This window comes from Stegodyphus dumicola, chromosome 3 (assembly GCF_044657685.1).
Source record: "Stegodyphus dumicola isolate Sdum_Otavi_A_Nest chromosome 3, ASM4465768v1".
NCBI classification, from domain to species: Eukaryota; Metazoa; Arthropoda; class Arachnida; order Araneae; family Eresidae; genus Stegodyphus; species Stegodyphus dumicola.
The window spans coordinates 3,953,441-3,980,429 of NC_140770.1; the positions used below are offsets into that span (position 1 = coordinate 3,953,441).

At 33.4% G+C, this 26,989-nt stretch overlaps 1 protein-coding gene across 1 annotated transcript in view; it reads right to left on the minus strand.

Annotated features, from left to right (window-relative positions):
• Positions 1-26,061, minus strand: part of LOC146997892 (uncharacterized) — a 136,812-nt gene extending 110,751 nt beyond the window's left edge. The window contains exons 1-12 of the mRNA XM_085812302.1: positions 25,996-26,061; positions 25,187-25,332; positions 24,643-24,713; positions 24,390-24,455; positions 23,021-23,052; positions 16,856-16,928; positions 11,597-11,631; positions 10,169-10,223; positions 6,837-6,868; positions 3,568-3,646; positions 3,125-3,171; positions 442-489 (exon numbers count right to left, since the gene is read on the minus strand). Coding sequence (XP_085668428.1) covers positions 442-489; positions 3,125-3,171; positions 3,568-3,646; positions 6,837-6,868; positions 10,169-10,223; positions 11,597-11,631; positions 16,856-16,928; positions 23,021-23,052; positions 24,390-24,455; positions 24,643-24,713; positions 25,187-25,332; positions 25,996-26,061 — 750 coding nt within the window. The remainder of the gene's footprint in view (positions 1-441; positions 490-3,124; positions 3,172-3,567; positions 3,647-6,836; positions 6,869-10,168; positions 10,224-11,596; positions 11,632-16,855; positions 16,929-23,020; positions 23,053-24,389; positions 24,456-24,642; positions 24,714-25,186; positions 25,333-25,995) is intronic.
• Positions 26,062-26,989: the final 928 nt, after the last annotated feature.

Sequence of the window (26,989 nt, forward strand, 5' to 3'; positions counted from 1 at the left end):
TTATGCATTCCTTATAAAAAAAGAAATAAGAGGAAATTTCTAGGCTATTATTTTATATTTTTTACTGCTACATTTTGCTAAACTATGCAACGCTATAAAGAACTCATGCAACACTATAAAGAACACACCTCAAAATTACCTTCTATTAAAAAGAAATGATTCCTTGCAATAACCATAAAGAACGTTACATTGTTTAAACATTAACATAACAATATAATGCTTCCAATAAACAAGACTTATCTTCAGCTTGGAAATTATGACTAAGCACTGATGTCTACTAAAAGCTCTTACACTAAGCTGACTACTGATAAAAAAGCTAAGTCAAATCTTGAGGAAAACATTAGTTAAATTATGAATTAAAAACATCAATCAGATTCTGAATTTATGAATATTTAATTGTTCTTCTTATAATATATATATCTGACGATGCAGAAAACTTACTTCGGACCATAGAGCAGGAGGTAGAAGATTCAGAGGCCATGCTATAACCTGCAAAAGTAACAAATATATTTAGAAATTTTCAACAGTTATTGCACATATTAAAAATGTTTTTTACATTTACAATTGGATGTCAAAAATCTTGAGAAAGCAGTATGCCAACTTTTATGAGATACTGACATTAAGTAAAAACTAATATAAATTATGAAAAGTTCTGCATTGCTGGATGTGAATTTTTGAGTTTTTTTAAACAGCTTTGTGTGCATTTGTCCTGAGCTATGTCCATCGGACTTTGAAAGGAGAATGAAAACAGGAGTCTGATGAATGGGATGTACTTTTGATACAGTTTTTTTGTTCTATATTTCCTGACCTCACAATAGCTTCATTAAGCATTCAAACAGCATTACACATTTGGAATTCTGCATGCTTAAAATCGAAAAACATTGTGCAGAATCAAATTAAAAGGCATCAGATATGTATCTATAAGATCAGTGCAGCAATAAAAAATGTCAAATAAGATATTACAACAGAATACCTACAAACATCTTTTTATTAACACTAAATAATAAAAAAATACCCTTCATATCTTTCATGAAGTCTTTTGAGAAAGGCAGTTCCACATACGACTCATTGTGTCAGTCATTACAAATTAATAATTAAAGTATTCAGGTGTGGCATAGACTTCATTAGGATTGACTTATTTACACATCTTTAGGGCTAAGTTCTTAGACTACATAAACCACTGCATTGTGTTATACTATGCTACATTATGAAGAACTTATCCACACGAAAGACCTCAGAATTTTAATTAAATGGAACTGACAATGATACATTTGATTCTGAAATATATACCCTAAAAGTTCAGATACACAAATAACTGATTTCTTCAAAAAGATGTAGTTTTACAGTTATGCTTATGTAAATACATAATACATTACAGTATTAGAACAGTACATATGTATTAATTTTTCTGTGTATCCTTGACGCCTCTCGTAAGTATACAAAGCACTTTTCTGTTTTCATTAACAAAATGCATTTTAGGTTAGTTTTGAGTAATATACTAAAATATTAAGCGTTAGTTAAACATTTACTGCTGTTTATTTTACATTTTACTGCACATAAAACGATTTTTCGATTTTTCTCTTTTGCTATTCCCGTTTTCAGCTTTTTTCGGATTATCCGTGGCGGCCGCGCCACCCAATTCCGCGGATAATCGGGAGTGTACTGTATATTGTACAGCATTATTACCATACCACTGAAAAGCACTATTTTCGATAAAACAAGACGTTCTATGGAGTCTATAAAACAAAGGTACCATGTAGTATTTTAGCCTCAAACTACCTGCAGCTAGGTAGAAATCCCCATTAAGGATGCTTCAGGTTTCTAAACAACATTTACAGTTACGACACTAGTTTTCTGTTCACCGAGAGAGAGATTTTTACAAAAATGAAATAGTGTTGAAGATTAATGTATTTGCCAGTACTAAAAATTTCAACTGTGCATACAACCAGCATATACAACTGTGCGTACAACCAGCATCTGACCACAAGTGCATGAGAATTGACATTAAAGCAAAATACGAGGGCCATCCAGGAAGTAGATTACGTTTCCGTCTGTGTCCGCTAGGGGCGGGGCTAGCGCGGCCATCTTGGGGTCAGAGCGTTGCGCAGCTCAGTCTGCATCTAGCCGTGCTAGTGAGAGGTTCGTGCTGTGCTCCGTTCAGATACTGTGATGGTTTGAAATGTCTGCGTTAATTGAAAATCCCGCGAGCTGCGAGGTGCGCTCAGTAATAAGGTTTCTGACTGCAAAAAACTGTAAACTGATAGAAATCTATCGGCAGCTTCGTGAAGTGTATGGGGACAACATTATCACTGAAGGTGGAGTGCGTCAGTGGGTCATAAGATTTCAAAATGGCCGAACCAATGTTCACGACGAAGATCGAAGTGGGAGACCCAGCATAGTGACCGCCGAACTTCTCGAAAAAGTCGATGCTAAAGTCCGTGAAAATCGAAATTTCACAATAACGGAACTTTCTTTGAGTTTTCCACAAATTTCGCGAAGTTTGTTGCATGAAATCATCAGCGAAAAGCTTGGTTACCACAAGTTTTGTGCAAGATGGAAGGCAAGAAGAGGTAATGAAGTGGTTGAAGGCGCAGGCGGCCGAATTTTTCGACGAAGGAATTTCCAAGCTCGTACATCGCTACGATAAATGCCTTAATTTGTATGGTGACTATGTAGAAAAGTAGTATTTGAGTGTGGCTTTCATCTGTATATAATAAAATTTGTTTCCTATACTTTGTTTATTTTTTTATTCCAAAACGTAATCTACTTTCTGGATAGCCCTCGTATATGCTGCTAAAGCCTTAAAATCATGAGAAATGTAAGCTAAATTTTCTTTAAAATTTGAAAAGAGAAACTGCTTAGGTAAGATTATGGTATTTAAGAACTACTAATATTCCTGTTTTATAAAAATAGAAATTTTTTTTAGTTTAAGTCTTTCATAGTAAAATGAATAATAAATCTACTAAGGATTTCCTAAATACAATACTTGTAAAAAGTACCAAGTTTTTCCTTGCTAAAAATACAGCTGCAGCAATTAAAATATACTTTGAATGTTTAAAATAAGTCAAAACTCATGAATTTTTTAGATATATATGCTTTAGAAAAATATTAATTGAAAAATTACCTCATCCTCCTCTTCTGGTTCTCTTTCCTGATGATAAGGTCCCTTTCCTTTAAATAAAAAAAAAAAAAAAATCAATCTTTCCTGTATGTATGACGCGTGTTTAACAAAAATGCATATTCAACAAAAAATTAACATTAACATGGAATCTAACAAAGAAATAGATTCTTGGGAAAGGCACTTCATTTAAAAAATTAATTAATTAATTAAAACCAAAATTATAAACAATTCAAAACAGAAATTTATTTTAAATTGTCAATACTTTATCTGTATCATCAGCTTTTCTGTATGATTAACAAAATATGATCAACAAAAACGCATATTAAAATGCATTCAAGATGCCAGATTGAAAACAATACACTAAATATTGAGTTAAAAAAGAAGAAAATGACACTATATTAAACATTAAATTACCACATATGCCAAAAAAAATTACTATTAATTACCTGCATCCAGCAGGGCATCTGCTTCCCTCATCAGGAAATCATCGAAATCTTTTTTAAATCCAAGCACCTTTTTCAACACCTGAAAAGGATAAAATTCCAATTAGAATGCTGTATAAATTACTCTTACATTCAACTAAAAACTTCAGTAACTTTGAAAGCATTTTATTGCACTTCATATAATCTCTAACACAGATGCACAGCATTACTCAATGCAAATAGAGCTTATAGGTAAGAAAAATTGGAAACTCATACAGTACATATGCTGGCCAACAGAAAAAAAGGTTTCAAAATATATTTTATTTCAAACCAATTCAGTAAAGTGTTGTTTACTGAACTGCTTTGAAATGAAATTCATTACTCTGGATAATGAAAAAGCAGGCACTGAAAGCTGTTTAAAATGCAAACACAATGTTTACAATTAAGACACTTTTTTAATGTGATATGAAAGTCTCTTAAAAGGAATGTTTCTTTTAAACCTATATACATGTACCATTTATTGTATAGACAGCAGATTTTTCCATCCAATTCATATCACAGTCCCCAGTCAAAAGGATTTCACATTAAAACATCCTATGATGAGCCACAGCAAGATGGAAAGCCAGACATCAACAGATATTAGCATCCAACATTCCAGTGAGCTAAGAAACAGCCACCTAATTTGGTACCAAGAGATTTTGGTCAATGTTTTTCACAAGTTACTACTTCAAAGAATGACCTTATTTGCCAATAATGGTCCCACTGAAGAGGTGACAAAATGTCACGCAACTGCAAAAAAAGCTTGCTATTAAAGTGGCTGTTAAAAGAAGCTTACACAAATAATTTACAAATGTATTTTCAGGTGCCTTGAAGTAAAGTTTGAAGAAACTGAACTTAATCACATAAGGTGGTACTATGAGCGATGAATTGAGCTGAGTGCTCTGGGTAGAGCTGGAGCACAAACTGAGAGGTGAAATTTCTAACATTTCAAAATTTTGAAATTCATATAGCACATATATATACGAAAAAACTAAACTCTGGAACTGGATGAAATGCCCAACCAAGCTTTTTACTCCAAGTAATCCAGATTTGGTCAGAGACAGCTAAATCATGACTTCTGATCTGGACAAAATGCGACACTCAATACAATTTAGTACAGCTCGTTTAGCTGAAAATAACAGGTTTGTTTCAGCATATATGGATGTACTGACTTCTACATCATTCAGAATCTGTCTCCTGACGGCTCAAATGCACAGAGAAGAAATTCTTAAAATCTTGGTAATGCCTTGTACTGCTGCCACTGGCGATTCCATCTTTTTTATACATCAAAATGGCTAAGTTCATTAACTTGAACGCATGAGGAAATAAAAGCAGAGCTTATGGAATGGTGCTCAGAACTGAATTCACTGTTGATAGACTTTTAACTTTATCTATTGTACACTCAGTAGGGAAACCTGGGGAAAATCTCCCATAACCTCATCTATCATGTAACAAATTTAGTTTCCCACAGATTCAAGATATCTACAATCTTTATTAAAATTCTGACAAAATTCCTTAGTGTGTATCTCTTTTTTCTCTGAAAGACACGTATAATAATGAATTTTTTATAATAGTTGGGTTTCCTGTAAATTTATACTTTCTCACATTTTTATTAAGTTCCCACATTCATAAATATATTTAATAGTGTACCACATATTTATCAGCAGCTGTCTGTTTATTTAAAGTACCTATCCCCTTATCAACTGAGCAGAGTACATACTCAATTTACAAAGTGTTTTCTTTATATTGACGCCAGTTTTATTAAATAAAGAAACATTGAACAAGAAAGATAAGAATTGAAAAGGTTCAGATTTTAACAACTGCTCAAAAGGGATCATTTTAAATTTATTACAGTTTATCAGTTGAGATTTTCACCAGACAGTGCCCAGGTGAAATAACAAAACATTTCATGGGAAATTAGATGAACATTCATTTAGACTAACATGAGAAATTTTATGCAGTTTTCAAAAGTGGAAAAAAAAATAAGTTATATAATTCTATAAAAATATTTAACATTTTAATCCGATTCATTTATATGAAAATTCATTATTTAAATGTATTTTTATTTAAATCATTTACATCAAAAATTAAAGAAACAATATTCTTAATAATCGCATCAGCTGCTTTATAGTTTAGTTCATTAATTCATAACAATATAATAATGTGGCCTGTCCTGAGCTTTTAGAGTGGCAGTCAAGTGTTGAATCTTAAATACAATACAATGTCTCATTTTGATAATCTTTTAAAACAAAGCATATTAACAAAAAGAAAAGTTTTCCAAGGCAGCTGTCTCAAACTGGTGGCCTGCTGGCTAGCAGTTTCACATGGCTTGGGAATATATTCTCAGCAACGTAATAAACATTATTATGACAAGACTTTAAAGATGAAGTTCAAGGTTTCAATGATTCATAGTCCACTTTTACATTATTTTGCTTACCCTTCAAAACAAATATGGGAATCACTCAAAAATACTCATAAATGGAAGTAGACTTTTTCAAAGATTTCAAGCTACAGATCTGACTAAATTTTATTCATTCTTATCAAAAATATAAAATACCCTCAGTTGTGAATTATTGAAAATAAGAATAATAATTTTATTTGAGCGTACATTTACGTGTGAACATTTTTTCTGAGCTGTTGAAATTTAATAAGAAAAGAATGAGACTGACTGATGGTCATATATCAGGTGTTGCAGCTCAAATCAGTAGCCAAAAATAAAGAAATTCACTTATTGATGTATAGATATATGTTTTTCAGTATAGGCTGAAGCAAAGCTTAATAAATAAAAGAAAGAGGAATAAGTTGTCATTATTTCTACTCAAGTTTTGGCCACTTGGAAATATTTTCTAAGCTGTTTATTTTTACCATAAGTAAGTTAACCATTAATTCAACATCATTAGAATTGTTGAAAATCAAGCATTTAATTGGTATTATGTGCAGTTTAAGTGGCATCATTGTTTTGTTGTATTATTATGTTTTATGCATCTGGCATCACTATTATTTTCTTCATTCTAAAAGCTGTCATGTAAACAATACGACGTACGTAAGTTCTCTTTACCTTTTTTGTTAATAAAGTCCAAAAATTAGCCATTACTCTGTTTGTTAATTTTATAACAAGAATTATTTTGAATAAGCCGGTTTTATGCATCAGGCCCACATTCAACTTATATTTGAGACAACTCCTCTCAGATGATAATGCTCACAGAAAATAAAATGGATAATATCATAGAAAAGTTTATCATAATTATACACACCTTCATCAGGTACTCCATTTCTGCCTGAAGCTCTGAAAAAAAAAATTAAGCTATTATCTGAAAGTTAAAGACAGACGTACTGATTTCAAGTAAAAAATAGGCTTGTTTTCTTACTGAAAAATATCTGTATACAAATATAGTGGCCATGGTTTTAAATATCAATGGCAAAAGTGACATAATTGGTTACATATAAAATTCGAAATTGCAGAAACAATTCTTAAAAAAGTTACAAGTTACTTGTTTACACACAAGTTAAACACTGTTTTAAAATGCTAAGGGTTTTTGTTTAAAGGAATGACATCTGCTGCTTTAGAGAATTAGTTATCAATATGATTTATATAAATGAAATTTATACAGTAATCCGAACGTCAATAATCCAGAATGATCTATAATCCGGACCTCAAAGCTACAAACTTTCTGCGCATGCGTAATACCTTTACGCATGCACATGATACGCTTATGTGTGCAAGTTTCATGCATAACGGACAATATAAGCTATGCTAAAATTATCTAATTATCTATTTCAGTTAATGTTGCAGATTCTGTTGTTCCTTAATCTTCTAATTGGATCCGGCTTATTATTTTTTGCAGCCAAATAATAGCAGTCAAAATGTTGAATCTTAAATGCAATAAGTCATCTCATTTTGATTATCTTTGAAAAGGAAGTACAGTCAAAAGTCTTTAATCCGGATGCCCTTAATCCGGAATGATCTATAATTCGGACCTCAAAGCTATAAAGTTTCTGTGCATGCGTATCTGCATAATGCGTTAAAGCATGCGCATAATGCCTTTACGCTTGCACATAATACGTTTACGCATGCGCGTTTAATGTATAATGGACGGTATAAGCTAAGCTAAAATTATCTAATTATCTATTTCAGTTAATGTTGCAGATAGCGTTGTTCCTTAATCTTCTAAATGGATCCGGCTTATTATTTTTTGCAGACTGTTAGAGCAATTTTATAAAAGTAAGCATGAACTTTCGATTATGTCAAAAAGAGTTTCCGATTCTGGAGCCATAAAAGGATCTACAAAGCGAAAGCACGTTTCGATGTCCATCAAACAAAAAGTGGAATTGCTGCAAAAAATGGATAAAGGCATATCCTTTGTTTCTATAACCATTCCGAAATCTGTTTATCAATTTCACACTGCTCTGTGGGGGGGGGCAATGAACTGGAAATTTATCTGTCACCACTTTTCTTATCTTCAGGGCAGATGCTTTTATTTTATTCGGGTTATAATTCCTTACTAAATGTAGTATTTCATCTCGATGTATTCTGCCTTTCATATGATTTAAATCAAATTCCTTGTCATTATAAATATCACGAATACACATCAAACAGTTTCCTGGTTGCAATTTTCTGATTTCGACTATGCGTAATGTATGCTTTACGCATGCGCGCATTGAAAGAAATGCTTAATAAAGTAAATAAATAAATAATAAGCTTTTTTTTGCAAATTTTGATACCCTTTAGATCATAATTGCTCTTTATTTCATAAATTACGGTTTCATATTTTTAATTTTATAATTTCTGCATGCCACCTTAAGATAATAGATTTAGATTTAAACTGATAATAGATCATAGATTTAAACTGATGACCTGCACTGGTGTGCAAAAATTAAGGACGAGATGGTTTTTTTCAATATAACTTTGTACAAAAGCTTTCGAAATCAACACATTTAATACCGTAAGATCCCCAATACGTAAAGACATGAGTAATGTAAGCAACACTTACTAAAAGAGAAATCAGAGGGATAAAAAGAAGCTTTATTGAAAACGTAGCATGGAGCGCAATGCAACTGAAGGCCAAAACATCCCTGTGATGGGTGTCCAGCAAGAAACATCCGGTCTTTAATAGGGGATATGATCTCCCCTGACTGCTAGGCAGGTTTCACAGAGTCTGCCCATGCTGAGAATGAGGGTGTCAATGAGTTGTTGAGACATTGCTGCCCATTTGTCTTGCAGGCGCCAATCGAAGCTCTGGAATCATTACTGGTGGTAAGGTATGAGCTGCCAAGCGTCTGCCTAGAAAATCCCATACATGCTCGATGGGATTGAGATCCGGAGATCGTGCCGGCCAATCCATACGTTCAATATCCTCACTCTCTAAGTGCTGTTCGGCAGCTACTGTGCGATGACATGGTGCATTGTCGTCCATGAAAAGGAACTGCGGACCCATAGCTCCTCTAAAAAGATGCACATATGGAAGAAGAATCTCATTACAATAACGGGTCCCGTTGACTGAACCTGCGTTGAAGATGTGAAGGTCTGTATGACTACCAAGCATGATGCCTCCCCAAACGAGAACACCGCCACCTCCATACCTGTCCCTTTCAATGATGTTCGAGGGATGATTGCCGCTTCCCCGCTCTCTCCAGATGAGTATCCGATGAGAATCGCTACTCAGACTGAATCTGCTCTCATCTGTAAAGAGTACTCGTCCCCATTCATTGTCTCTCCAATTACGGTGTTCCCAGCCCCACAGAGAACGCCTTCTCCGATGGGCAGGCGTTAGAGGTACACACCGTACAGGGCGTCGTGCAAACAGACCACCACCGTGCAATCTTCTGGCCACGGTAAAACGCGATATCGGTCGTCCAGTCGCCTGTGTCGTGTGTCTAGCGATTTCTCCCGCCTGTTTCTTCTGGCCTGTAAGGCAATATACCGGTCATCTGCGGGTGTGGTTCCTCGTGGACGACCACTACTAAACCCCCGGATAGCTGTTCCTGTAGTTTGAAATTATCTCCAAAGTCGTTAAACGATGCTGTGAGCAATTCTGAATCTGCAGCCACACTTGTCACACTGCGGCCTTCCTTCAACTTCCCAATGATTCGACGTCGGGTAAAAGCATCCAGATGTCGTCTAACAGATTGATTATTCGGCATTTCTCGCTGAGGCAGCAACTCGGTGTGATTTTAACTGCTATAGGGCATGCAATCTCTTTGCCAGAAATACTGATCTTACACCGACAACATGCTTTATACTACTCAGACACTCCCCCATTACGTCTACCTACATATCTGCGCATGTGCTACCGTACATCACCTTACTTAATCTCCTGATTGGTTTTTCTGTCCGCTCTGCCTCTTCGTTCAGCTGATATGCTAATTTTTCGACTTTGTCCTTAATTTTTGCACACCAGTGTAGAATTCGGAAAAACCCCTAATCTGGAATAGCCGAAGTCCCATGACACGATTTACCATTACACGATTAACAAAACCCAATTGGGAAATAATATACTAACCATCGAGTTAAAAAAGAATAAAGTGACAATAAATATATATAAAAGATTCAGTTCCAGCATAAGCCAAAAAAAAATCTCTTAATTACCTCCATTTACTACTCTTTCGAGAAGTAACTGGCATGTCTTGCAGAGTTTGAGGATCTGAAAAAGAGAAAATTAGAATTGAAGTGCTGTATATTTTTTTTTTTTTTTAAGATTTAAATAAAAACTTCAGTAACTTTGAAAGCATCGCATATATTTCATATATATTATTATACTATATATGTGCAATATATTGCACTTCATATAATCTCTTATACACATATTCTTTGCTTTCAAATAGTTGACACCAGTTTGCTTGTACAAAAACTTCACTTGTATTTGTATTTGCTTACTAGAAGAAATATATATATATATATATATTAAAAAAAAGAGAGAGAGAGAGAGTTTTGCTTACACCAGGGCTTCTGCACAGTATCACATGATGCAAAAAAAAAAAAAAAAAAAAGTTATATAATTCTATTATAGAATTTATTTAACATTTTAATTAAGTATTTAACATTTTAATCCAATTCATTTAAATGAAAATTCATTAATTAAATATATTTTTATTTAAATCATTTACATTAAAAAATTAAAGAAACAATATTCTTAATAATTGCATCAACTGCTTTATACTTTAGTCATTAAATCATAACAATAGAATAAATAATGTGGCCTGTCCTGAATTTTTAGTGGGACAGTAAGTGTTGAATCTTAAACACAATAAAACGTCTCATTTTGATAATCTCTTTTAAAACAAAGTATATTAACAGAAAGAAAGGTTTTCCAAGGCAGTTGTCTCAAACTGGTGGTCTGCCGGCTGCACATGTTCCCTTGAAGCAGTTTCACATGGCTCAGGAATATATTCTCAGCAATTTAATAAGCATTATTATGACAAGACTTTGAAGAGAAAGTTCCAAATTTTAATGATTCACAGTCAACTTTTACTTTATTTTCCTTATTAAAAATACACACGAGAACTGCCCAAAAAATTTCAGAAACAGAATTAATTCATTTAATATAATTCATGTAAATATATATATTTTATTTGTATAAATTTTTTCAAACATTTCAAGCTACAGATATGACTAAATTTTATTCATACTTATCCAAAAAAAAAAAAATCCTCAGTTGTGAATTTTTGCAATAAGGAAAATTACTTTGTTTGAGTGTAGATTTATAAGTGAACATTTTTTCCGCACAGCTGAAAATCAATACAAAAAGAATTAGATTGACTGATGGTTATTAGGCATTGCAGCTCAAATCTGTAGCCAGAAAAACTTTGAAATAAATTGAAAACTGTTTATTTTTAACTTAAGTAAGTAAGTTAGTCATTAATTCAACATGCTAGAATTATTTGCAACAAGACGCTTTTAAATCTTGCATTTGGCCAAATTCAATTTATGTTTGAGACTACTCCTCTTCAATAACAAACACTTACAGAAAATCAAATGGATAATGTCTTCGAAAAGTTGCATTATATTTATACAAACCTTCTGAAAGACATGCCTTCTAGTCTCTGCATCCTCTGTAAAAAAAAAGAAAAAAAAGAATCAAGGTATCTGAAATTTAAAGAAATATATGTACTGATTATGAGTAAAATAGTGCTTAAATTATCTCTATGCAAATATAGCGGAAATGGTTTTAAATATCAATGACAAGAGCAATTGGTGACATACAAAATTCAAAACTGCAGAAACAACAAACACTGAAAATGCTAAGGGTTTTTGTTTAAAGGTGCTGCTGCTTTAGAGAAATAGTTACAAATAGAATTTGTTAATTTATATAAAAGAGGAAATGAAAGTTTTTTGGAGACTAACTGAAGAATAAATTATTAATATTACTGTGACTTAAAAACCAATTACAAACATGTTACATTTTTGGGGAGGGCAGAGTCAGAGAAACAAAGATGGCCTCGTATTGTGAAAAGGCAGACAATAGTCATTCTCTATATTAGAATGTACACCATACAGTATGTAAAATTCCAACAAACAGAAACATAATTTAGATATAAAATTCTAACTTCTAAATCAGCAGTTCCCAATCTATGTACTTCCCAGTGACTCTTCAAGACTAACAATTTTTGCATGTACAAATACTGCAGGAACGCATAAGTGTAAACTTTTTGATTAAAATTTCTGAAATCTGCTTGAAGCTTCTCAAAACTCGCATAAATACAGTTTTGCTGCGTGTTTTACTGCTTCCTAGGGTCAAACTAATACTGTGTGTACTTGTGAATGGTATAAATTTAGTGTATTCACCACTATTTGTTAAAAAAATTATTTACTTTTCTTTTTTGTAGCTCACGGAGTACAGCACAAAGTCCGAAATCCGGACGTCCATTATCCGGAATGATCTAAAATCTGGTCTTCAAAGCCACAAACAATTTTTTTTTTGTACGCTTTACACATGCGCATTTGATTTTTCCTTCCATAATAAAACATGTGAAGATTTTTCACTTAAAAATTTCAATTCTTAATATCACTTAGGCACTAAATAAAAATCTCGTTATGGAAAAACAATCGTGTAAGCATAAATTTGTGAGATTAATAATTTGGCTCCATAGCTGAGTATCTGCTTGGCATACATCTCAAACCGAAACATTCACCTATTTTATATCCCTGACGCAGGCCTGGCGAGTCATTATTTATTACATTTTGCTTTCATCACCACATGTTTATCAATACATGACAGCTTCAATAATAACTCATGCTGTGATGTCTAAACTTAGCAATTGAATATTAAGAGTATGGCAACCCTTTATGCTAACATTAGGCTTGGCGATGATTATAGATTTTTAAATGTTCTAAGAAATTTTGATGAGGAAAAATTCAACAAAAATTTCTTTTCATATGCTAAAAATAGATTTTGTTAATGAAACTCACAGGCCAAAAGATTACTATGTTGGCATCGGACAGCAAAATTTAAAGAAGACGAAATTTTTGGAATTCGGGGAAGCACCGAGTGGCAAAATTAAGGGATGAGAAGTATTTGTGATTTAGAAAAAGCACTGGGATCCAAAGTTTAGGCATGCTGGAAATTTAGAACTTGGGAAGATGCTTTGTAGCAGAATTTAGGACCCCAAGAGACTGCACCGGGCGGTATCGAGCGCCGGCCCTAGATAAAGCCTTAAGTATATGTGGGAGTTTATTTATTTAGGACTTGGATTAGTTTGAAGCATGTACAAGAAATAAACATAGGTATAGTAAATAACTAATAAAATTCAGGCTTAATTCAGTACGCAGTAGGAGGAAGACAAATTTAGCGAAACAACTTGGCTTTCATTGCCAATCTTGTAATACACAGCCAATAATGTATAACAGATGCTATTAAGCTAAACTAAAATTATCTTTACTGATTCCAAAGCATTTCAGTTAATGTAATAGACTGTGTTGCTCTCTAATCGTCTAAGTTGTTGCAGCTTATTATTTTTTGCAGACTGTTATTTAAATTTTAGAAAAATAAGCTTGAATTAGTTAAATTTTAGAAAAATAAGCTTGAATTAGTTAAATTTTAGAAAAATAAGCTTGAAATTTAGATTATGTCGAAAAGAGTTTCCACTTCTGGGGCTGCCTATGGATCTACAAAGCGAAACCATCTTTCGATGTCCATTAAACAAAACAAAAAGTGGAATTGCTGCAAAAAATGGATAAAGACATATCTGTCTCAAAATTATGTATGGCATTAGAAAGTTGACTGTATATGACATAAGAAAAAAGAAAAAGGAACTTTTTGAATTTTTTGTGGAAGCAACTTAAACAACTGACACCGAAAGAAACGTTTAATAAAGTAAAAAAATAAATATTAAGCTTTTTTTTTGTAAATTTTGATACCCTTTAGATCATAATTGTTCTTTATTTCATAAATTACGATTTCATATTTTAATTGTATAATTTCTGCATGCCATCTTACCAGATTCAAATTGATGATCTAATTTCTGGAAAAATCCTAAATCCGGAATCGCCAAAGTCTCGACAAGTCCAGAATTCAGACTTTGTAGTGTATAAAATCAGATGGCGTACAAAATAATAAGAATGTCTGGGAAGAACAACTCTTATATAGGAGAACATCTTTGTTAATATTAGTTTGGATAATTCCTTTTTAACACACTGTACACAATATAGAGTGGAAGCATTTGATGGAAATCAAGGCTTCTGTAAAGCAGTATCTAGTTTCGAAAGCGGAATTGAAGGCAAATTTCAAGTGAAAAGTATGAACATCAAATAGCCTCACAAATGTTTAATTGTTCATGCCAATAATAGTTTAATTGCTCATGCCATGGGATGAAGAAAGCCTGATACAATGTTCTGTTTTGTAACCATAAAGGACCTTCAAAGGACTTCTTGGAAAAAACAAACCTAAAAGTAGGGAGAGCCATTTTGAAAGGCCATCGTTCTCCAAGGAATAAAGCTTAGAGGAAAGCATGGACGTCAACCGTCTGGATATTTTGAATGTCCCATATAAAATAACAACTCAGCAAGACTATAGTGGAGATACTGAACATCATACATAAAAGGCCATCACTTTCATAATTTATAGTCAGCAAAACATACAGACATGATTCTCTGGGCATTCTCAAAACATAAAGACATGATTGGTAAATGGAACGGAAAACAGAAGATTTGGTAGGTAAGGAAGCTGTAGAATTTTTCTATTCAATTCTTCAACATAGTCATCATGTCCTGATTTCTCCTTCTAAAGCATGTCCAACAGCAATCTTATCTCTGGTGGTGTGCAAAGAACCTCTCTTACCATCTGTTTTGTATGTTCAGTGTTCATTGCTTAGATTAGTCATTCTAAACACTATGTACATATATACAATTTGGTGTTTAATAATTCTTTATTCATTGCTTAATAATTCTTTGCAAATTGGTGTTTAATAATCAACAGAAACCAAGCTGTTAATTTGAAATCCCCCAAACAGTTGATAGATGGCAAGATATCCAGAGATATTGTCCAAAATTAGTTTTACCAACTTTACATATAGTTAGCTATTTACCTAAAAATATGATTCTCTCTTTTAAGATGTTTTAAAACAGCTTTTGGATACAAATACTTGTGGTATTACACACTTAATAAAACTAGATGCCCAGTGCCTCACAAACTGGCTGCTCCAAAAGCAGATTTTGCTTATTTAGTATGAAAAGGAATTTGTAGTCCTTCTAAAAGCTGATGGAGTAGCCCTCTGCACATGGTAAAAAAATCGGATGGGTCTTTACGACCTCGCTGCAACTACTGTAAATGAAATTCAATCACCATTCCAGATAATTGCCCAATGAGGCATCAATATGATTTTACATCTACTTTAAACAATAATGCTATTTTTTTCTACATTATACCTCAAAAAAGTGTATCACCAAGTACCAATGAATAAAGAGGACATACCAAAAATGGCAATAGTTACTCCTTGTGGATTATTTCAGTTTAACTACATAACATTTGCCTTACATAAGGCTACGCAAACTACACAAAAGATTACTAGACCAAATTTTGTCACATTTAAATTACTGTTTACTATATAGAGAAACAATATTTTGATTCCTTCATCATCTCTCAAAGAATATATCCGTTATATCAAAGAAGTTTTTATAAGGGGAAAAAAAAAAGTATAATTTGACTGTCAACCTTCCTAAATGCAGGATGCATAAAATTCTTAGGTTACATAATTGATGAAAGTACCTGTAGAATCATTCCTTTTGAAGTTATCCAAGATTTTCTGAAGACAAAAACTATTTTTGAACTCTGACATTTTTTGAAAATTCTTAATTTCTAAAAGAAGTTTTTAAATCATATGGTGAAGTTCAACTTCCTTTAAATGGTACACTGGGAAGTTGTAAGAAAAATGACAAAATATTCTTAGATTGGTCAAAAGACACTGAAACACTTTTGAGTCTTGTAAACAGCTTATGGCACAAGTTACAAATTCTGTCCACCCAGACAAAAAAAAAAAAAAAAAAAAAAAAAAATTATATACATGGGAGCCACTAGGATACTTTTCCAGAAAATTGAGTCATAATGAAAAGAAATATAATATATTGGACAGAGAGGTTTTTACAATATTTGACACTATTAAATCCTTCAGATATCTGTTTGAAGGAAAGCGCTTTACAGTGTTTACAGAACATAAGGCACTCACAAAAGTATAACAATTTTCCCCCTTGCCAAATTAATAACACTTAATTTCATAGGTCAATTCACTACTGATATGCATCACATGTGAATGGTGCAAAAAAATTGTCCAGTCTCTTTCTCACATCAAATGGTTACTGATGTCATTCCTGTCAACTATGAACCTATTTTGCAAGCATTGGTTCAATGCAAGCATCAATTTTGCAAGCATCCAACCAGTATTGAATGAATTTAAATTCAAATGTAAACTTTCTGCTAACTGACTGCAAAGAAGCCACAGAGTTTTAAAACATGAACAGAATCATGCTTTTTTTCACCTAAAGCTTTATCAATGAAACAGTTTGCTTAATTCTTCTTGGAACTAAGTTCTTATTCTATGTCTCTAGCACAAATACTTCTTTAGAAGAAGGATGATGTAATGTAAAATTCTATGAGTTCAAATCTAAGAAGGTTCAATGCATCTGAAGCAGCTTGATTTTACTGAAACTTTTATTACCATTACAAGATTAACTAAAGCCAATTGGAAAATAATGCACTAACCATCGAGTTAAAAAGAAGAAAATAACAATAAATATACACGAAAGATTCCAGCATATGCTAAAAAGATTTTTACTCTAAATTACCTGCTTCGATGAGGGCCTCTAATTGCTCCTCCCATTCGTCAATCATGTTCAATTTCAAGTGCAGTTCTTTGCACTGAAAAGAATAAAATCAAAATTAAAGTGTTGTATAAATTATGTTTACATTTAAATGAAAACTTCAGTAAATTTTATATAAGCCCTAAATACATACAAGGTGTGGCTATTAATTTTCAGGACTGCTCTAATAAAACCAGAACAAATGATGTGAAAAACGTAACCTTTTAATATGTTTCGAAGTAATCCCCATCTGCCGTAACACACTTTTGTGCTTGGCTGTATAAATTGTGGAAACAACTTTTAAAGTCCACTTTCGGAAGCCTCTTCAATGTTGACATCAGGTTCTTCTTGATGTCTTCAACATCCACAAACCGTGTTCTTTTGATCACAGCTTTGAATTTGGGAAACAAAAAGAAGTCTGTGGGGACCAAGTCAAAAGAATATGATCGAACAATTCCCAAACTCCAAACTGTGACGAAAGAAACATGCTTTGTGGAAATTGAAGACATCAAGAACAACGTGACGACGACATTGAAGAGGCTTCCGAAAGAGGACTTTAAAAGTTGTTTCCACAACTTATACAGCCGAGCACAGAAGTGTGTTACGGCAAATGGAAATTATTTCAAAACATATTAAAAGGTTACATTTTTTCACATCATCTGTTCTGGTGTTATTAAAGCAGTCCTGGAAATTAATAGCCACACCTTGTATATTCTTTGTTTTCTAAGCTTACACTACTCTACTGTTACAAGAGACCTGCACTTGTATTTGCGTTTGCTTACCGAAAGAAATACTAAAAAGGACCTATACTCTATATATGTAGGTATGCTCTATATTAAAAAAGGTATATTATATATAAAAGAGGGTATACGCTATAAAAAGGGGGTACATTCTATATAAAGGAATACCCTTTTTTATATAGAGTATAGCTATATATATACCAGGTTGTTCAATAAGTTCGCGGAACGGAAATGAAGAAACCAATTTTTATTTGTAAAAATGACTTTTTCAACGTAGTTTCCCTCAACTTCAATACACTTATTCTATCGGTCTTCTAATTTATGGATCCCTTGACTGTATTGGTTTTTCGGCAGCTCTGCAAAATATCCCTCCACGACAACTATTATCTCTTCGTTTGAAGGAAATTGTTTTCTACGGAGATATTGTTTGAGGTGTGGAAAGAGCCAGAAGTCGGAGGGAGCTAAATCTGGTGAATAGGCTGGATGTTGCAACAATTCGTACTTCAATTCAGTTATTTTAGCAATGGTTTTTTGAACTGTGTGTGCAGGTACGTTATCTTGGTGGAAAATGATTTTCTTCTTTTGTAATCCTGGTCTTCTTTCACGAATTTTTTCGTCTAATTGATTCAAAAGGTTACAATAATAATCCAAATTAATTGTTTTGCCAGTTTGAAGGTAATCTATGAACAAAATTCCTTTCACATCCCAAAAAACTGATGCTAAGACCTTCTTGGCTGATTTTTGCACACAAACTCGCTTCGGCGCCGAAGAGCCGGATTCACACCACTCCTTAGCCTCCTGTTTTGATTCAGGATTACGATGGTAGATCCAGGTCTCATCCATTGTGATAAATTGATGGATAAAGTTGCTTTTATTCTTCTTAAAACACTCCAAATGTCGCAAAAGTCGCATCCAAATGTGTTTTTGCTCCATCATTAGAGAATGCGGCACCCATTTTGCACAGAGTTTTTTGAAATCCAAATTAACACTCAAAATATTGCTCACTGTGCCCAATGAAATGCCTAAAGCCTCTGTTAAATCTCTTTCAGTCAATCGACGGTCTTCCAATACCATATCTTGTATTTTTCCGATGATTTCCGGTGTTGATGCAGTTTTTGGATGTCTCTCTAACGAATCACCTTCAAGGCTGGTACGACCACTTTTGAATAAATTAATCTATCTTTATTATTTTATGAGTTATTAAACATCAAAATGGGTCAACCGGGACTTTATAAACACCTTGTATATTACTCTGTAGGGGCTGTATATATATATATATATATATATATATATATATATATACTCTTACACAGGGGCTTCATGTACAGTTTTACACAATGCAAGTAGAGCCTATGGGCCACAAAAACTGGAAACTTATATACTGGAGGTGCTGGTCAACAGAAGAAAATTTTTCAAAATATATTTTATTTCAAACTAGTTCACTAAAACGTTGTTTACTGAACTGCTTTGAAATAAAATTCATTACTTGCATACTGGAAAGAGAGGCCTAGAAAGCATATTAAAATGCAAATTAACAATGAAGATACTTTTTTAATGACCTGAATGTCTAAAAGGAGTGTGTCTTTTAAATCTGTATCTGTGTCTTTTAAATCTTGTATCTTTATTGTAGTAACAGCAGATTTTTGCATCCACTTCAGATCAGAATCCTGAGTCAAAATGATTTTGTGTTAAAACAACATGTGATGAGCCACAGCAAGATGGAAAGTCAGTCGCCAACAGATCCTAGCATCCAACATTTCAGTGAGCTAAGAGGTAATTACCTAACCTGGTTCCAAGAGGTAGGAAGCATTTATAGGCATATTGGTCAATGTCTTTCACAAGTTTCCACTTCAAAGAATGACCCTCATTTTCTAAAAATAATGGTGCCTCTGAACAGAAGACAAAATGCCACCCAGCTGCAAAGCAAGCTTCCACTGGCTATTACAAGAAGCTTACACAAAGAACTTACAAAGGTCTTTCCATGTGTGGGCTAGTCGTATGCATTTCTGTCTTCAGAGCAGTTTAAAGCTTGAAGAAACTGCTCTTAAAAAGTATGATATTTGACTAACGCACAGCCAAGCTTTCTTCAACAAGAAATCCAGATTTGGCCCACAGACGTCTAATCAATGACTTCTGATCTGGACAGAATGCAACACTCGAGAAATTCTTGAAATATTGGTAATTTCTTGTACTGCTGCCACTGGCAATTCCTCCCTTTTTTACACATCAAAATGGCCAAGTTCATTCAAGTTCATACATGAGGAGGAAATAACAGACCATATGGAATGGTGCTCAGAACTGAATCCACTGGAACATGACGGGGATACATTGTTGATAGACTTTTAACTTTAGCTATTGCACATTCAGTAGGGAAACCTGGGGAAAATCTCCCATAACCTCATCTATCAAGTAACAAATTTAGTTTCCCACAGACTCAAGATATCTACAGTCTTTATTAAAATTCTCACAAAATTCTTTAATGCATCTCTGTTTTTTTCTCTGAAAGACATGTGTAAAAATGAATTTTTTATAATAAATGCGTTTCCAATAAATTTAGCCTTTCTTACATTTTTATTAAGTTGTCACATTCATAAATATATTTAATAGTATACCGCATATTTAATCAGCAGCTATCTGTTTATTTAAATTGCCTATCCCCTTATCAATTGAGCGGAGTACATACTCAATATAGAGAGCATTTTCTTTATATGGACTTTAGTTTTATTAAATAACTCTGAATGAGACAGGAAAGAAAAAAAGGTGGGTCAAATGAAAGGGTTCAGATTTTAATAACTACTCAAAAGAAATATTTTTTTATGTATTACAGTTTATAGGTTAATACTGTCGACAGACACAGTTCATGTGGAAATGCAAAACATTTCACATGAAATTAGATGAATATTCATTTAGACTGGCATGAGAAATACATACATGCCAACCTTTGACACTCAAAAATCAGGAATTTTTTTAAGAAATCAGAAGATTTTTCTCAATGTTAAAAAGACTTTTTAAATGACAAAAATATAGTTTTTAATAATGAATTAACTTTAAATAGTAACTAATTCTTAAATGCAAGCAACACAAAAATACCTTACGCATAAAAAAACATTTTTATTACTTGCATCGTTTAAGGGGGGGGGAAGAGGGAATTTTAGTTTAAGAAAAAAACTTCCTAATTTTGTTCACTGCAATTGCCACGTAGGCCTGCTTTCGCTAAGAAAAGTTTTTCTAATGTGTTATCACTAATATTAGATCTAAATTTAGTTCTCATTTACGCAACAACACTGAAAATCCTCTCACACTCTGCACTACTATGGGGAACTGTCAAGATGGCCAACACAATTCTAGACAGTTGACTATATTTTAAAATTCCATCAGCACCTTTCAGTTTTCCAATTAAACTCCACTGGGTGTCAACCTACCTGATTTTATAACTTCATCCAAGTTTTCTAATTATAAACTGCTGTTATGCTGCTTTTGGAACTACTTCAATTTTTCCTTCCTTTTAGAACTCCTTAGAAGATAATAATAAATATCAACAATGCATTCATCCACATTTATTGGTAAAGAAGCTACCCCTTTTTCAGCTGCTAAATCTAAGAGGTGACAGGTGCACCTCATAATCTGCAAATCTGAATTTTCCTTTCTTAAGATGCCTGCAACACCAGTCTTTTAAGCCTACCAATACTGGTGCATTATCAAATTTTAATAATTAGCTGTGCTATATTAAAACTTGTCAAATGTCCTTCTAAAGTGGGGACAGAAAATAAACTGCACTCAATTTCTGAAGACTCCAGATTAAAAAAAGAAACAACAATTGGGTACAGTTTTGAATCAGTATTATTGCTTCCATCCGTAGAGAGGCAAAACGGAGTTGTTTTAATGCAATCAATAACTGAAGATTTATTTTTCAAGCCCATTTCTTTAACAATTGCACCTGTTTTGGTTCTTACACTTGAGTATTTCTTAGCGATTTCACTATCGCGAAACATTTTTCTAAATAAAGCTGCAGTGTGATCCTATGCATTCAGTGGCAGGTTGTGCTCAAGTAAAAAGGCAGAGAACAGACATTCTGCATTAATAACTTTTTGGTCCTCTGTTTTCGAAGAAAAATTTAATTTTCCATTTTTTTTTCAAAACAACTCATGTTGTCCTTTTGTTTTTGTGTACGCACATGTTTGAGAACATCCGCCCTTCCACCATGCTCGATACCCATTGGAGAACTGGAGAACGATGTTTCTGGATACGTATATTCTTTCACTCACAAAGCAGAAGTTATCTGATTCGCAAGGTTTTGTTTTTTAATAATTTAGAGAAAATTCAATTGCTTTCAAAATCTTTTTTTTTTTGTTTTTTTTTTTGTTTATATAAGAAAGTATTAAGCCAAGTTCCATAAAAATCGTGAGAAATTTTAAGAATAAGAAAAAGTCGGGAGAAATATATTGTAAATCGGGTTGGCCGGAGAGCGGTTGAAAATCGGGAGTCTCCCGCCTGAATCGGGAGAGTTGGCAACTCTGGAAATATTATGCACTTTCTGACCACTTAAAAAGTGAAAAAATGTGTTATGTAATTCTATAAAAATATTTTTAATGTTTTAATATGATTGCTTTTAAAAAAATTATGACTTAAATCAATATTTAATTAAATCAATTATATTAAAAAATTAAAGAAATAATATTCTTATGAACAGCATCTATTGCTTTTATATAGTTTGTCAATTCATAACGATACAATAAATAATGTCGCCTGTCAAGTACTTTTAGTGGGATAGAAATAGCAGTCAATGTGTTGAATCTGAAGTACAATAAAATATCTCATTTGAGCATCTTTGAAAATAAAGTATATTAACAAAAACGAAAACTTTTCTAAGGCAGTCGTCTCAACATGGTGGCCTACAAGCTGCACGTGAATACCTAAAGTAGTTTCACATAGCTTGCAAATATATTCCCAGCAGTTTAATTAGCATTATTATCACAAGACTTTAATGAAGAGAAAGTTCAAGACTTTAATGATTCAAGAATCCAGTTTTTCACTATTGTACTTATTAAAAATAAGTATGAAAATTGCGTAAAAAAATTCACAAAAAGAAAAATCACTTTGTTTGAATGTACATTTAGATGTAAACATTTTTTCTATACAGTTGATAATTAATAAAAAAAGAATGAGATCGACTGATGATTCAGCAGGTATTACAGTTCAAATCTGTAGCCAGAAGTACTTGGAAATAATTTGTAAATCATTTATTTATAGCTTAAGTAAGTCACTGACTCATTTGGAAGATTCTTTCAAATCGTGCATTTGGCCAAATTCAGTTTATGTTTGAGACCACAGCTCTTAGATGACAACATCTAATGAAATAGATAAGAATGAAATAGATGTCTTGGAAAAGATTCATTATAATTATACAAACCTCTTGCAAGGAGAGCTGATGTGGTATGCTCTCTATAAAGAAAAAGAAAAAAAAAAAAAAAAGAATCAATATATTATCTGCAATTTTAAAAAGATATAGACTGATTTTGAGTTTAAAAAAAAAAGAATATTTTTCCAACAGAAAATATTTTTACATAAATATAGCAGCCATGGTGGTGGCCAATTGGTGATATATAAAATTCGAAATTGCAGAAAAAACAGTAAACACGTTTTGAACATATTAGGACACTAAATACAGTCAAAAGTCGTTAATTCGGACACCCATAATCCGGAATGATCTATAATCCGGACCTGAAAGCTACAAACTGTCTGCGCCATGCGTCGCGTAAGACCTTTACAGCTGCGAATTTGCGTGTGCGCATGCGCAAAATACGTTTATGAATGCACGTTTAATATATAACGGATGGGATAAGCTAAGCTAAAATTATCTAATTATCTATTTCAGTTAATGTTGCAGATTGCGTTGTTCCTTAATCTTCAAATTGGATCCGGCATATTATTTTTTGCAGACTGTTAGAGCAATTTTATAAAAGTAAGCTTGAACTTTCGATTATTTCAAATAGAATTTCCGATATATATTTACTAATATGTAAAGGATATACAAAGCGAAAGTATCTTTCGGAGTCCATTAAACAAAAAGTGGAATTGCTGCAAAAAATGGATAAAGGCATAATCCTTTGTTTATCTAAACTTTAACGTTTGTTTATCTAAATTTTGTTTATCTTTAACACCACAGAGCGCAATGAATTGGAAGTTGATCTGTGAAAACTATCCTTATCTTAAGGGCAGAAGTGTTTATTTTATTTGGCTTACAATTGCTTACTAAATGTGGTATTTCCTCTCGATGTACTCCATCTTTGATATGGTTTAAATCAAACGAAGAAAGTGACAGAGGTTATTGAAAACGAAAAAATTTCGATTGACAAATTAGTCGGTATTCTCGACACAGCAATTATAGGACTTGAACAACGGAGCTTTGTAACTGAACAAGAAATTATGTCTGTTTATGGAATTAAAGAGAATGTATTATCACATAAAAAAAGAAGCAACTTAAACAACTTACACTGAAAGAAATGTTTAATAAAATAAACAAATAAATATTAAGCTTTTTTTTGTGTAAATTTTGATACCCTTTAGATCATAATTGTTCTTTATTTCATAAATTACGGTTTCATATTTTTAATTTTATAATTTCTGCATGCCATTTTACCAGATTTAAACTGATGATCTATAATCCGGAAAAATCGATAATCCGGAATCACCGAAGTCCCGACAAGTCCGGATTAACGACTTTTGACTGTACATACAAAAGATTCAATTCTGGCATATGCCATTTTACTCTTAATTACCTCCTGTGAGGGCTCTTTCTAAAGTCCTCTGCACTTCACTGCAGGGATCCAGAGCCTGCAGATGTCCTGAAAAGGATAAAATCAGGATTAGAGTCTGTATAAATAATGTTTACATTTAAATAAAAACTTCAGAAAGTTTGAAAGCAGTTTATTGCACTTCATATAATCTCTAACATAGATATCCTTTGCTTTATAATAGTTTACACCACTGCACTTTTACGAAAAAATTACACTTGTATTTATGTTTGCTTACCGAAAGAAATTCTAAAAAGAGTTTCTCTTATACCAGGGCTTCTGCACAGTATTAGACAATGCAAGTAGAGCCTACAGGCGACAAAAGCTGGAAACTTATACAGTACAGATGCTGGTCAACAGAAGAGAATATTTCAAAAAAAATTTTTATTCCACGCCAATTCACTCAAGTCTCATTTGCTGAACTGCTTTGAAATAAGATTCATTACTCTTAATAACGAAAAGACAGGCATAGACAACTGTTCAAAATGGAAATTGACAAAAAAGAATTTTTTAATGTGACATGAGTACACATGCACTATTTGTTGTAGGAAAAGCAGATTTTTGCATCTATCTGAATTCAGAATGCTCAGTCAAAATTATTTTGCATTAAAACATCGTATCACGAGCCGTCCCAAGATGGAAAGCCAGTCTTTAACAGCTCCTAGCAACCAACACTCAAATAAACTAAAAGGTAACTGCCGAATTTGGTTCCAAGAGATGCTGGTGAATGTCTTTCACAAATTATCATTTCAAAGAATAGCTTTATTTGCTAATAATGGTACCTCTGAACAGGTGTCAAAATGTCCCACAGCTGCAAAGAAAACTTCCAATGGATCCAAGCTTTGATTGGACAAATGCAAAGCCAAGCTTTCTTTCCCAAGGAATCCAGATTTGGCCCATCCAAGACAGCTAATCCATAACTTTTGATCTGGACAGAATGTCACACTCAATAAAATATAATGCAGCACAATCTAAAAAAGAACTCGTTTTTCTGAAAGTAACATGTTTATTTCAACGTATGTGGATGTACTGACTTCTACGTCATTCAGACTGGATTTCCTTATGGTTCAAATGTAAGATTAAGATTTTAAGACATGTAAGAATCAGATTTTAAGAAGAAATTTTTAAAAATCTTCATAATGCCTTGTATTGCTGCCACTGGTGATTCCACCGTTTGTGTACATCAAAATTTCCAGTTTGTGAATTTGAACAGTCAGGAAACCTGACAAAAATCTAACATAGCCTGACCCATCGAGTAATCAATTTAGTGTTTCACATAAGACATCTACAACCTTTATTAAAAGTGTGATAAAATTCCTTAATGTATGCCTCTTTTGTCTCCGCTAGATATGATATAAGGTGTATTATCTATAAAATCATCCTTTCTTACATTTTTACTTAGTTCTCACTCTCATAAATATACACTGCTGGCCACTGAAATTGCAGCACCAAGAAGGAAAGCAAATACAAAAAAGATAGTATACGTAAGTGGTATGGCATTGAGACAAAATCATTAAATCTGTAGACATTTTTAGGGTTTACAAGGTAAGTAGAAACAGCTGCCAGCCTTGGCAGCAAAAACGGTCCTTACCCGGTTAGGCATGGCATCAAACTGAGCCTGGGTGAGAGAAATGGCCAACTCATTAACATCAACCATATTAAGGGGGTTGGCGGCCCATTCTCTCAGCAACCCATGACCAAGTTTTCAATGGGTGACAGATCTGCAGACCAGGACAGCAATTGAATACCCTGTGTATCAAAGTAGGTCAGAACACTACATGTAACTTGAGATCTGGCATTATCTTATTGGAAGATGGTGTTTGTGACAGACATCAAAGATACTGCACAACTACTAGACATAAGATGTCAGAAATGTATTGATCTTTGTTCAAATTATCATCAATCCAAACTAGAGATGTGCATGTTGTGTACCTAATGGCTACCCAAACTATCACAACAGGTGCAGGGCCCCTATGTGGATATTGAATGCAAGCAGGTGACGTGTGGTTGCCTCGGAACCTCCACTTATGTTTATGGCTATCAGAATACTGCACGCAGAATCTAGACTCATCAGAAAAGATGACACTGTGCCACTCCTGTATCCAGCTTCATCATTCGTCACATCAGAGTTGCCATCTCTCTCTATGCTGCATTGTCAAGAGAAGCCAAAGTAATGGTTGCCATGCTGATAGTCCATGCTTCTGCAAACGTCAGCACACCATAGCAACAGATACTACGCATGCTACAAACATGCCCACTTCTTGACTAATGGTCCGTAATATGGTTGTATGGATTCACAGGGCTGACCTCACACTATGTCTGTCCTCTCGCGCACTAGTCATGGGAGGGCGCCAAGATCATGCATGCCGTTCAATATGAACCTCAACAACTCACTGATTCTTTATTCGCATGACAGTGGTTCGATGCCAACCAGGGTGACAGACAATACCACGGAACGATAATCCACACACTAGATAGGCAACGATCCTGCCTCTACCGAATTACGACACTTGCTGGTAAGCATTTCTTATTATTATTCGAGACATAAAATGATATTCTGAGCTAACTCCGATCTTAAAAAGCAC